This window comes from Camelina sativa, chromosome 11 (assembly GCF_000633955.1).
Source record: "Camelina sativa cultivar DH55 chromosome 11, Cs, whole genome shotgun sequence".
NCBI lineage: Eukaryota > Viridiplantae > Streptophyta > Magnoliopsida > Brassicales > Brassicaceae > Camelina > Camelina sativa.
The window spans coordinates 32,035,605-32,047,928 of record NC_025695.1 but is presented as its reverse complement, the minus strand read 5'-3'; the positions used below and the strand labels follow the sequence as shown (position 1 = coordinate 32,047,928).

At 32.6% G+C, this 12,324-nt stretch overlaps 1 protein-coding gene and 1 pseudogene across 1 annotated transcript; both read right to left on the bottom strand.

Moving 5' to 3' along the window:
- Positions 792 to 4,186, bottom strand: LOC104724914 (annotated as a pseudogene).
- LOC104724913 (probable zinc transporter 8) lies at positions 5,965 to 7,459 on the bottom strand. Its single transcript, XM_010443484.1, has 3 exons — positions 6,863 to 7,459; positions 6,623 to 6,772; positions 5,965 to 6,320 (listed from the first exon to the last, which is right to left on the bottom strand). The coding sequence occupies exons 1-3, from the start codon at positions 7,451 to 7,453 to the stop codon at positions 6,015 to 6,017; spliced, it is 1,047 nt and encodes a 348-aa protein (XP_010441786.1). The 5' UTR covers positions 7,454 to 7,459; the 3' UTR covers positions 5,965 to 6,014.

Sequence of the window (12,324 nt, the reverse complement as noted above, 5' to 3'; positions counted from 1 at the left end):
AGGATTTGATCCTAAAGTGTTACAATGATACCATTAGATCGTGGTTGAGTACACATTAGGTTGTTAATTGGCTTTTGATCAGTTACTCTCTAAGCTTTGTCTATGAAACACAATATAAACCTTGAATGATTGATAGTGGATGTTTGTGAGAGAAGGTTCCCACACAAGATGGACTCTCAAACATAGGGGAACTTGTTAAATTTCTGTGTTATGTTTGTGTTATGTTATTAATCTGTGAAGTAGATGAGGAGTAGAGCAGAGTCGCGGTATACGGTTCACTACAGAGGTGAATCGAGGTCTGCAATACGCAACAAGTTTAAACATTGGAACTTAAAACAAATAAATTTCTTTTATAACTCATTTTTTTTTTGCTTTCACTAACAAAATAAATTATTTTAGTTTTTAAAATTATTAAATTTTCTTCATGTTACTTAGTAGACATTATGTAGTTACATATATAAAAAAGAGAAATATTTTTAAAATTTTGATTAGGAGACTAAAACGGTTGGTCTGATGCTTTGTTATGCTGTCTTATAAATCATTAATTTGTCTGTTACGTTGTGTTAAATTTCAATATTGAAAGTTTATTCTAAAAAACTAATACGCAATTATTCATCACACGACAATTCTTGCTCTTTACATAATTTATATGAAAGTAACCAACAGAAGACATGAACACTTCACGCGACAGACAGAGATCAAACGACACTTTCTAAAACCGAACTAATTATAAGTTTGGTTAATTAACCAAACTATTTTAAAACATGAACACCAAAATTACTGATAAGTTTCTAAGCCCACTTGGCGAGGATTGACATGCCACCGCAGCCAAGTAGAGCGGCAAAGAAACACTTGATTTGAAGCTTGATGCTGCCTTGTAGCTTTGGTCCCATGAACTCAGCTGCCAAAAGGTCGACGAGGGCCATGTAGATGAGCAGTCCTGGTGAGCACGCGTTAAGCAGTCCAACAGTGATCAATGCGGTCGGGCTATTATCCCTGTAAACGCTCGACAATGCAATCCCTAGAACGATTCCAAATGGTGTTGTAACCGCGAAAAAGAAGGCCATCACAAACTTTTTTACATTCGTATATTTCCGCCTACTCACAATTTACAAGATTTTGTTAGTAAACATTTATTAAATATCTCTATGGGATATAGTGTATTAAAATACCTATCATGTGTATTGGTATATAGTGTATTAAAAGACCTCAATAAAGATGTAGTTTGCGATTTACCTGGAGGATGCAGCCGCCGAGACCCATGCCTTCAAACATTTGATGGAAGCAAAGAGCTGCAATAAGACCCTTAATAGTGGATGTGTCATTTGTTGCACCTAGGGATAGTCCAATGACTACGGAGTGAACTATAATTCCAAGCTCCAACACCTATCATGTGTTTATACACTACAAGAAAGTAGTGCTATTGCAACAATATATTTGCTATGATTATATTCGTTACAACTTTGTAACAAATTCTGCTACATGTTTGCAATGATTGAATGCATGTCACAATTTTATCACAAAGTTGTTGTAAAGTAACGACAAATCTGTTCGTTGCATTTCTTCGTTACAAATTAGCAACATTATTGTGATATAAAAAAATATCTCGCAAAATTTGCAAGAAATATTTAACGATTATTAATTGTGGTTATTTTGCAAAAAAATTATAGTAAAATTATGTGACAGAATATGTGATAACTTTGTCACTATATTTACAACAATTTATAACTCTTTTGCAACATTTATTTCATAAAAATTAGTATATATATATATATATAGATACACATGAAGCAAACTTAATTACGATAAACGTTTAACTATAACTATATAATATGTATATATAATCATATATAACACTATTGTCTAATACTCTAATATAATCATATATACATATATGATTACATATAAGTATATAACACGAAAGCTATCAATATGTATAACAATATTATGTATACATAATCATATAAAATATGTCTCAAAATTCATATATATAACACGAAAGCTATATGCCTTTTCCTCGTTAACATTTGTCCTCGTTAGTCATTTAGATAATTATACAAATCCAACATTTACATTCAAATAAACTAATCTTATTGAGTATATTATTTAGCATATGTGGGAAAAGAAATCAAGATTCCCGCTACTTTCCGCTTGTTTTTCTTTTTTTCTGTTTTCTTTTTTTAATAATATTTTGTAGATTTGGCTTAATCTACTATTATTCAGTATCTTTGAAACGATTTTATTTTACTTTGCTTATATATAGGTAATAGGTTAAGAATGTGCTTCTATCAATACAACACGTTGATAAGCAATATTTCTTTTTCCAAACGTAAACAAAGTTCTCCATTACCCAGTTTTGTTATAGTTTTTTTGTCTTAAGTGTGGTATAAGTTCTGTTTTAGATGAACCCTATGGAAACTACTTGAGAAGGCATTCCGGCTGTTTTAGGTGTTTTTAATATTCCATCAACTGAAGATTCAAGATTGAATGAAACGTGCGGCCGGTAAGAAAAAAATAAAATTATTTAAAGACTCTTCCTTTTTTTTTTATTTAGAAACGATTATTTTGCATCATATGTGTAACTATTTTGATTCTTTTTGCAAGTTCAAACGCAATGAGAAAAGAATAATTATTTGGTCTAACTTTTCTGGTCACATCAAAATTATTCAACTATACCGATAAAGCCAAAAAGCTAAGTGGAGAAGCCAAACACCTTCCAAGAGCCGGATGTTTGATCGGAATGGTTTGGGATCTTATATTGAGCTGGTTCATGTTCATGTGCCAAAGTTGCTGATATTTTAATATTTGATTACTTAATAAAACTAAGTTGTTATTTTTTTTATCTTTAGAATATATTTTTATTTTCAGAAAAAAATAAAAAAATGTAAATTAATAGCTACTGTACCGAACAGTGATGTTGCAAAATTCAAAGATTAAAATTAATGTTGCAAAATAAATTGCAATCTTACAAATATTTAATAGAATTACGACTATATATTTATTGTAATAATGCGACAAAAAATTGCAGTTTTAATATTTGCAACCGTCATATATGAAAAAAATATTTTTATATATTTATGACGATTTATGGTTGCACTGAAATGTCATAATTACACCACTATTTTATTGCATAAATAGCGTTGCAAAAATACAACACATCTAACAATAAATTAATTTGTTATTAAATTGTAATGAGATTTGCTACATGTTTATGTGACAATAAGTTACGACAATTTAGAGTTGCAAATGTGCGTCACAATTATACAACAAATTTACTACGATAATAATGTTGCATTAATACGACATATATAGTAAGAAGTCAATTCATTGTAAATTTTGCAACATATGTGCAACAAAAGCAAATTTGCAATGCTCAAACATCAACAAACAAAATGTGTCTCAATTTTGTTACAAAAACATGATTTGCAACTATATATTAAATAATTGCAACAATTTTTAGTGTTGTAATATGACTATTTTCTTGTAGTGATATAACATGCTAAACTGTTGACTAATTTTGTAAAAACTTTATATCACTTTAAATGGTAAATTTATATATGTGGTGGATTACCATAGCAACAACACGATACCGCAATAACTGTGAAGAACCATCATCTTTATTAGTTAGTGTTACGCCATGACCATGGCTATGACCATGAGTTATCATCGGATTGGCTCTCTCCTGATCACCGTTACTAGCGGAAGGTACGATCTCACTAACGTTCTTGCTAGAGTAGAAGCTAGTCGCCAAGGAGTCAATGGCTAGAGTGATGAGGGCCGACAACATAGCGACAAATCCTGTGAATGGGAACTAGTGCCATGGATCATCCTCTAAGCATTCTGATGACAACATCTCAAAAGAATCTGGTAACACGTGCATGAAACTTGTTCCGAGGATGATTCCGGATGCAAAAGCCTTGACAATTGTGAAAATGTTTCCGTCCGGATGGAGGAAAGGAACGTATCGGCTGAAGAGAGGAGCCGAGACACCTATCATGCTGGTCACGAGGATAGCTACAATGGATATGATTTTTAGAGGTAAGGCTTTATCCTTGTTGACGCATGGATTAGTTGACTCCGCTTCACATTCTTCCGGCGCCGTTGACATCGCCGGAGATACGGCAAAGCTGATAAGAATTAGGGCGAAGAAGAAGAGCTTCATAAGTGTTGTTGCCGAAGCTGCCATTATAATTGTTTTAGAACTTCTTTTTGTTTTTGTTTTCTTCGAGTGATTTGTATTCTCGTGTGTTCTATTTGGGCGTGGTACGACTTAAGCTTATATAGAAGAAAAAGTGGGCTGGCTATTCCCATGCCAAAATTTAGCTGACGTTGAAGATATTTCTGCTTAATATGTACGGAAAGAATTTAGGAGTTGGCGAAATAATTTTATTTTTTAATGTTAGGATTTGGTGAAACTGCAATATTCTTGCTCACGTACGTAATAAGAAGTTGTACGGATCTTGCCTTTTCACAAGTCGTACAATGCGTACGGTTGGATATACATAGACTACAATTAATTATTGGGATTTGGAGAATAAAATAGTTACAAGAGGAGTAACCTTTTTTTTTATGGTTTATCTTCAACTTTACAATTTAACCAAAGAACATATTTATATCTATTATCTCTCTTATAATTCTTTACTTTTGATTCAAGATATGCATGTACGAAGCCATTATATCCCAATCCATAAAAATATGTATCACAGTTTGTTGTTTTATAGACTATTTATATGAATGGGTTAAGTTTCTTGTGGAACAAGAGAATTCTTTGGATCTAAGAAGAAAGAGAGAAGCACGTGGTGTGATAATATTTGTACACTGCTTATAGATGCATAGAGAGAGTGTTAATTAAGAGGCAAAGAGCTAGGGGTTAAGTGTTGTAAAGTAAAAGTATCTTTAAAACAATTTAAGGATATATGGTAAAATTAACCATATGTACCATATATCCTTAGTCTGGTAAAATTTATCAGGTAAAGCAATTGGTTATAAGATTTTTGTATCATCCTAAAGCTAAAGATTTGGAACGAAAGAAACGTTAGACAGTCCAAATCCAAATCCACAACCGCAAGCATAATCACTCAACAGATAATGAAAACTACATGAAGGGGACTTCTGACCATTCCTCATTCGGAATCAGACTCATTGATCAATACATCTCATAATTTGGTTCAGGCTTGTTCTAAATTCTCATGTTTATATACAGGATACCATTTGATCAGGCCTGCCCTAGGTCACTCATGAACAAGGACTTTAGGCATCGGATTTATTAACAATGGAGAATCATTTTCAGAAAAATTGTTGGTGGTGTAGTGGCCAACGCCTTTAATTTTCTTCTTTAATCTGGAGTGTTTGACTTTAATTCTTTCTAATATTTATATTCTTTCCAACAGTTTTTGTTAATGGATCAAAATTTTATTTTGCTACTTTCACGAGAATTAGTTGGTTATGTTCTTTTTAAGATACTTTTTTCAAAATAACATTTTTTTTTTTAAATATTTTCATTTTTTATTTTAAGAATTTTTTGAAGGTTTTGGTTATCTATTTTACATTTAACGTTTAGTTTTAAGGAGTAGGATTTAGTATTTGAAGTTTAAAATTTAGAATTTTATCATTTTATATAATAAAAAATGTATTTTTGAAAATGGATACCATCAAAGGGTATTTTTAAAAAGTAACAAAAAAAATCGTTTTTTTGAAAACCCCCATACGACAACTTCACTGAATTCCTTATTAAGTATTTTTTTTGTAATCTAAATAGAAAAAAAATTATTTTTCTTTTGCCAATAGAATTAACCATGTAAACAAACCAAAAAAAAATGATAGTAAGAGATAAAATTTCCTCAAGATAAAGCATAATTCAATTGTATAACCCACAATACAATATGACAATAAAAACGAAAGTATAATCGCTTGAAAATCACATTTTTTTCTTCTTATGATAGAAAAATATATTATTTACACTCACTGAAATATTATTACATTTCATAAAAATTGAAAGTTAAATGTTGAAGTATTTACGCCCACTTAGCTAGGACTGACATTCCACCACAACCGAGCAAAGCTGCCCCGAAGCAATTTAGCTGAAGCTTGACGCTTCCTTGGAGCATAGATCCCATAAACTCTGCAGCTAGAAGATCAACAAGTGCCATGTAAATTAGCAACCCTGCTGAACATGCATTGAGCAGTCCGACCGTGATTAAGGCTGTTGGACTGTTGTCTTTGTAAACGCTCGACAAGGCTATACCAAGAGCGATTCCAAACGGTGTTGTAACCGCAAAGAAGAAGGCCATCACAAATTTCTTCACATTTGTATACTCTGCCTGTTCAAAAAATAATAGTTTGTATTCCTCAGAATGTTTTATGTTTCTATTATCGTTAGATACTTTTTATTGAAAATATTATTAAACAAAGGTTACACAAATTCACATAAAATTTTAAATTACTATTATTTAATCTATATGTTTATGGTGTTAGTTGCTATTATTTTTTAAAATAATATATGTGCATATTAATTTTGATCCTCATTTAATTTTTACATTGGGGCTTAAGGCTTTTACGTTTTGTTTAGTATTGCTTCAGACCAGAGATCATAAAAGATTTTGTAATATAAAAAAAATTGTACCTGGAGGATGCAACCACCGAGACCCATGCCTTCGAACATCTGATGAAAGCAAAGAGCTGCAATAAGACCTTTAATGGTGCATGTGTCGTTGGTTGCACCTAGGGATAGTCCAATGACTACTGAGTGAACTATTATCCCAAGCTCCAACACCTAATTTTACACGTGATTTTTTAAGATGTAAATTAAATATTAAAAATTTATAGTACTTTCCATATGTTAAAGCAGTAATGAAAAACTAACCATGGCGATAACTCGGTACCGCAATAGTTGTTTTGAGCATGTAGAGCTAGTTTCTTTAGTTGCTAGAGGCAAATGATCGATTTGAATAATCATCGGAGTAGTCCTTTCTTCACTGTCGTCAGCGACAGCTTTCTTGGTGTAGAGACTTGTAGCAATATAGTCAATAGCGAGAGTTACAAGACCGGACAACATAGCGACAAAGCCCGTGAAGGGAAACTTGTGCCATGGGTTGTCTTCAAGACATGGAGAGGACAACATCTCGAAAGAATCGGGCAAAACGTGCATGAAACCAGTTCCTAGGATGATTCCGGATGCAAAACACTTGATGATCATAAAGATTTTACCACCTGGATGCAGGAAAGTGACATATCGGCTAAAGAGAGGAGCTGTCACTCCGATCATACTTGTCACGAGGATGGCAACGATTGCTATGATTTTGAGGGGTAAGGCTCTGGTTTTATCGATGCAAGAGTCTGTTGGGTCGGTCTCGCATTCTTTTGGAACCGTTGAGATTGTCGGAGAGATTGCCAAGGAGATTAGGAGGAGTACGAGGAAGATTTGATTCATGTGTTGTGTTGTCGTCGTAGCCATTTTTAATTTTGGCTTTTTAGTATAGGAAACGGATATATGTTATATTGCTTCAAATCATGTGATATTTGACTCATATATATATAGAGACTATAGTGTGCTGGCTGCTGATATTGACACGGTATATTATTCTTTTTATATCTAGGAAGAATAAAAACGCATGACACACGAGTCAATATCAAAATAAGTATTAAATAGAAATATATAGTTTATGCGAATATGTAATCTTTTGGTTTAAATATAAATTATTAACTTCATATGCATGTATTTAAGGGATCAAATATTTTGGAGGCTTGTCAGATTAATGAGTCCTTTGAGGTTTTATTCGTAGAACTAATTAGAAAACCTAACTCTTTGCATTGCTTTATTTATATTCGTAGAACTAATTAGAAAACCTAACTTTCTCTAAAGTTTCCTACCAAACATTCATGGGCGACGATGTAATGAAATACGATAGGGTCTAATATGGTTGGAGATGGATAAGTCTATTTAATTTTAACGTATGGTTATAATTAACATATAATTATATTAAATATACCAAACATATAAATGATTATATTCTATAATATATAATATATTATAATTATTTTATATGGTATATATATTCTCTATCTGTACTTTCATTCTGGCCAGGGTCACGCCGATCGACGATTTAAGCTTCGTTCATGCTTTTGGATCGTTAACAAGTCAACGTTAATATACCACTAAATTATTTTTTTTCACTAATCTATAAGACTAGAAATATATTAGATTTTTAATTTTGAACATATATTTGAAATAACTATGGTAAAGTTTCACAGGTAAAAAATATTTCAAGTTCAAGGCCAGAAGAAAAGTTACTAGTTCCGAGCTAACGATTGATATCTATTTTTGTTGTCAATCACATGTATTACACATATTAGAATTTAAATGGCAACATCTCGATATTAACAAGAAATTAAACCGACACAAACATTAAACCAAAAAGTAGAAAGAATACAATTTTTTTTTTAACATGTTAATCGACTAAAAGAAGTCGATTTAATCAAACATATAAAATGATTTTAGGTGAAAGTGTAAAACTATAGCTATGAATATTAATATTATTATCTTAATTTTTCAAAAGAAAAGAAAAAAGGAATATTATCTTGGATTCACAGGAAATATAATGTTTTAAAAAGAATAAGTAATATTAATTAATATTGTAGTACCGAACTTTCATAAAGAAATAAAAAAGAAAACAGTCGAATGAAATGAAACGCTTAGACTTGGGCATTCAGATATTTAGGTCGGTTTTGAGTCGGGATCGATCAGGCTTGGATCTTTAAGATACAGGGGTTTATGACCCATCAAAGTAATACAATTTTTTTTTGTTCAATTTCGGTTTGGGTCATGTCGGATTGGGATCGGTTCGGATTTGAAATTTGTAAACCTATAAAAACTCAAAAAAATCGAGTATCATCAATTGGTTCGAGTATATTATGATATACCTGAAAATACTAAAAGAGTAAAAAATACATGAGACCTTGCCTTTCTTTTCCTACACTACTACCTTTTTCAGTGTCTTTCTCTTTCCTCTTGCATGTCTTTTCAGAATTAGGTCTTTGAATCTCATCGTCTGTCATATCTAGTTCATCATCGTCAGTTTCAATAACCATTGGATCATTGTTGCCTGTTGGATTCCCACAAGACGCCATCTGCATCATAGATTAAAAAAAAAAAGGCTTAAAGAGAAAACAAAATCATGACATATATAGTAGTGATTATCTTTAACATTTTACAACACATTTGACAACAATACAAATAACACAACACAATAAAAAATCCCCCTTAGTCAAAATGTAATATAAAAGCCAAATACAATCAACAATAATCCCATATTCTAAAAATCGAGCTTTAGGTTCTGGGTTTTGGGGCATGTTCTCCAATCTATATCTCTCGTCTTTTCCTATTCTCTCAAACTAATTTTTTCCTTGGTTGACAGAAAGATTTCTCTGTAATAAACCATGTGCTGTCTTCTTCGACATCATGTGTGTTGCACAAAACGCTATGTGGAATAGGCTTAATGAATTGTGATTTGTGAGAGTCTATTCTCATCATTAGCCCACTTAGTTTTTGGTTCTCACAATAACTCTCCCACTTGCTCGGGATGAATGGCAAAGTCTAAGATTCCAAGACTTTGACAAGGTGATGAATTACAATTCTGCCATGTTGGGGATTGTCGCCAAGCTAAGATATTGTGGTGAAACCATCACCGAGTCTCAGATGCTTGAGAAAACATACACCAAGTTTCACAAGAATCATATTACTCTACAGAAGCAATTTAGGATGCGTGGTAATTGTGGCGCTCTTAATAGCTGAAAAGAATAATCAGCTCCTCATCAAGAATTACATGTCTCGACCCACCAGTTCCAAAAGGAAATGGATCACAATACAAGTGGAACAATATCCAAGACAAACTTGGAGACATTTGCATACTAGATAGTGGAACAACGCACACCATCTTGAGACATAAAAAATCAAAAGGTATTGTTAATACAATGTCAGGTCCCATAAACTTAATGAAAAGACTAGTAAAGAAAATTTTGCATTACCTAACAGAACAAAGTTTTCAATTAATAATGCATTATTTTCTCCAAATTTAAATTTTTTTTTGTTGAGTTTTAAAGACTGTACCTTCATGGGTATGACACTCAGTCTGCAACTGAGATGGAAAGAAGTACATGTACATTACTTCTGAAAAATAAGGAAAAAGAAATGTATTGGAAAAATTACCAAGACTCCCGTCAGGTTTTCACCATACATACATAAATTCAATAGAATCGCACCTTGTGACAAAAAAAAATCATGATGATTTCACATTGTGGCATGATCGCCTAGGTCACCTAGACACCACAATGATGCGAAAAAATATAGAGATCTCACATGGACATTCACTAAAACCAAAGATATTTATCAGAGGAATAAAATGACATGTGTTGCATGTTCTATAGGAAAATTGATTATAAGGCCATCGCTAACCAAAATCGATAATGAATTACCAAAGTTTCTTGAACTAGTTCAAGGTGATATTTGTGGACCTATACACCCACCATGTGGACGACTCTAATATTTTATGGTAATGATAGACGCATCTAGTAGATGGTCACATGTTTGTTTGTTATCATCTCGAAACATGGCGTTTGCGAGATTTCTAACTCAGATAATCAAATTAAGAGCTTAGATTCCTGATTATCCAATAAAAAGAGTTAGATTAGATAACACTGGTGAATTCACGTCCCAAGCATTCAATGATTATTGTATGGTAACAGGAATCATTGTTGAACACTCTGTAGCCCATGTGCATACACATACTGGCTTGGCGGAATCTTTAGTTAAGTGTCTGCAATTAATTGCAAGACCATCAATCATGAGATCAAAACTACCAACCTCAGTATGGGGACATGCTATATTTCATGCAGAATCACTTATACGCATAAGGCCAAGTACATATCATAATTATTCCCCATTACAGTTAGCATTTGGTCGAGAACCAAATATTTCTCATCTAAAATATTTGGTTGTGCGGTATATGAACCAATTGCACCTCCACAACGTACTAAAATGGGACCGCAAAGAAGGTTGGAAATATATACTGGTTGTGACTCTTCATCAATTATACAATACCTAGAACCTCAAACTAGTGACGTATATACTGCACATTTTGCTGATTGTCACTTCGATGAAAAAGAATTTCCGGTTCTAGGGGGAGAAAGTAAAAAGATCGAAAAAGATATCAAATGGTGTGTACTATCACTATCACACCTTGATCCTCCCACAAAGCAGTCAGAACTAGAAGTTCGACGAATTATGTATTTACAGAGTATAGCCAATCAACTTCCTGATGTATTTGTAGATATCAAATCGGTAACTAAATCACATATACCAGCAGCAAATGCCCCTGCTAGAATTCAAATTGCACAAGAACATGGAAAACTTGATGAAGCACATGAGTCTAGAATACACTTAAAGCGCGGTAGACCAATTAGTGCGAAGGATAAAAATCCTAGGAAAAGAAAAGAAGTCGAAAAACATAACACCCCCAAAATGACAGAAAATATTATGAAAAAACAAATTATGACTACCAATATAGAGTATCATGAATCTAAAGAAAATCATGAGATTTCTATCAACTATATCCATAGTGGAAAGATATGGAATCGAAAGAAAATGGATGATGTTTTTCATATCTTGTTTCAAAAGAAATAAATGAAGAAATCAAAGATCCAGAACCAAGGTAAGTATATGAATGTCAGAAGAGACATGACTAGATAAAATGGAAAGAAGCAATACAGGTCGAACTTGATTCTCTTAACAAAAGAAATGTATTCAAACCAATTATAGCCACACCTAAGGGTATAAAACCTGTTAGTTATAAATGGGTTTTCGTTCGAAAACCTACTGAAGAAAACAAGATAACAAGAAAGAAAACCCTAATGAAGAAAACGAGATAACAAGGTACAAAGCTCATCTTGTGGCCCAAGGCTTTTCTCAAAGACCTGAGATTGATTACGAGGAAACATATTCTTCTGTTATGGATGCTATCCCGTTTAGATTTTTTTAATGAGTCTAGCAGCTGATAAAAATCTAGAGATGCGTCTCATGGATGTTGTAACAGCATATTTATATGGATTATTAGGTAGTGATATCTATATGAAATCCCTGATGGATTTAATATGCCTAAAACGTTAACTTCTAAACCAAAAAAATTATGCGCAATAAAATTACAAAGATCATTATATGGTTTAAAACAATCTGGGCATATGTGATATAATCGTCTTAGTGAGAACTTAACTAAAGAAGGAAATGCCAATAATTCTGACACCCTGGTTTCAGAGACTTGTGGAGAGGTATAA

Coding starts and splice junctions, on each gene's coding strand:
- LOC104724913 (XM_010443484.1), bottom strand. CDS start 7,453: ATGGCTACGACGACAACACAACACATGAATCAAATCTTCCTCGTACTC. Junction 6,773..6,862: donor GGTACCGAGTTATCGCCATG/GTTAGTTTTTCA, acceptor GTGTAAAATTAG/GTGTTGGAGCTTGGGATAAT. Junction 6,321..6,622: donor TCGGTGGTTGCATCCTCCAG/GTACAATTTTTT, acceptor TTTTTTGAACAG/GCAGAGTATACAAATGTGAA.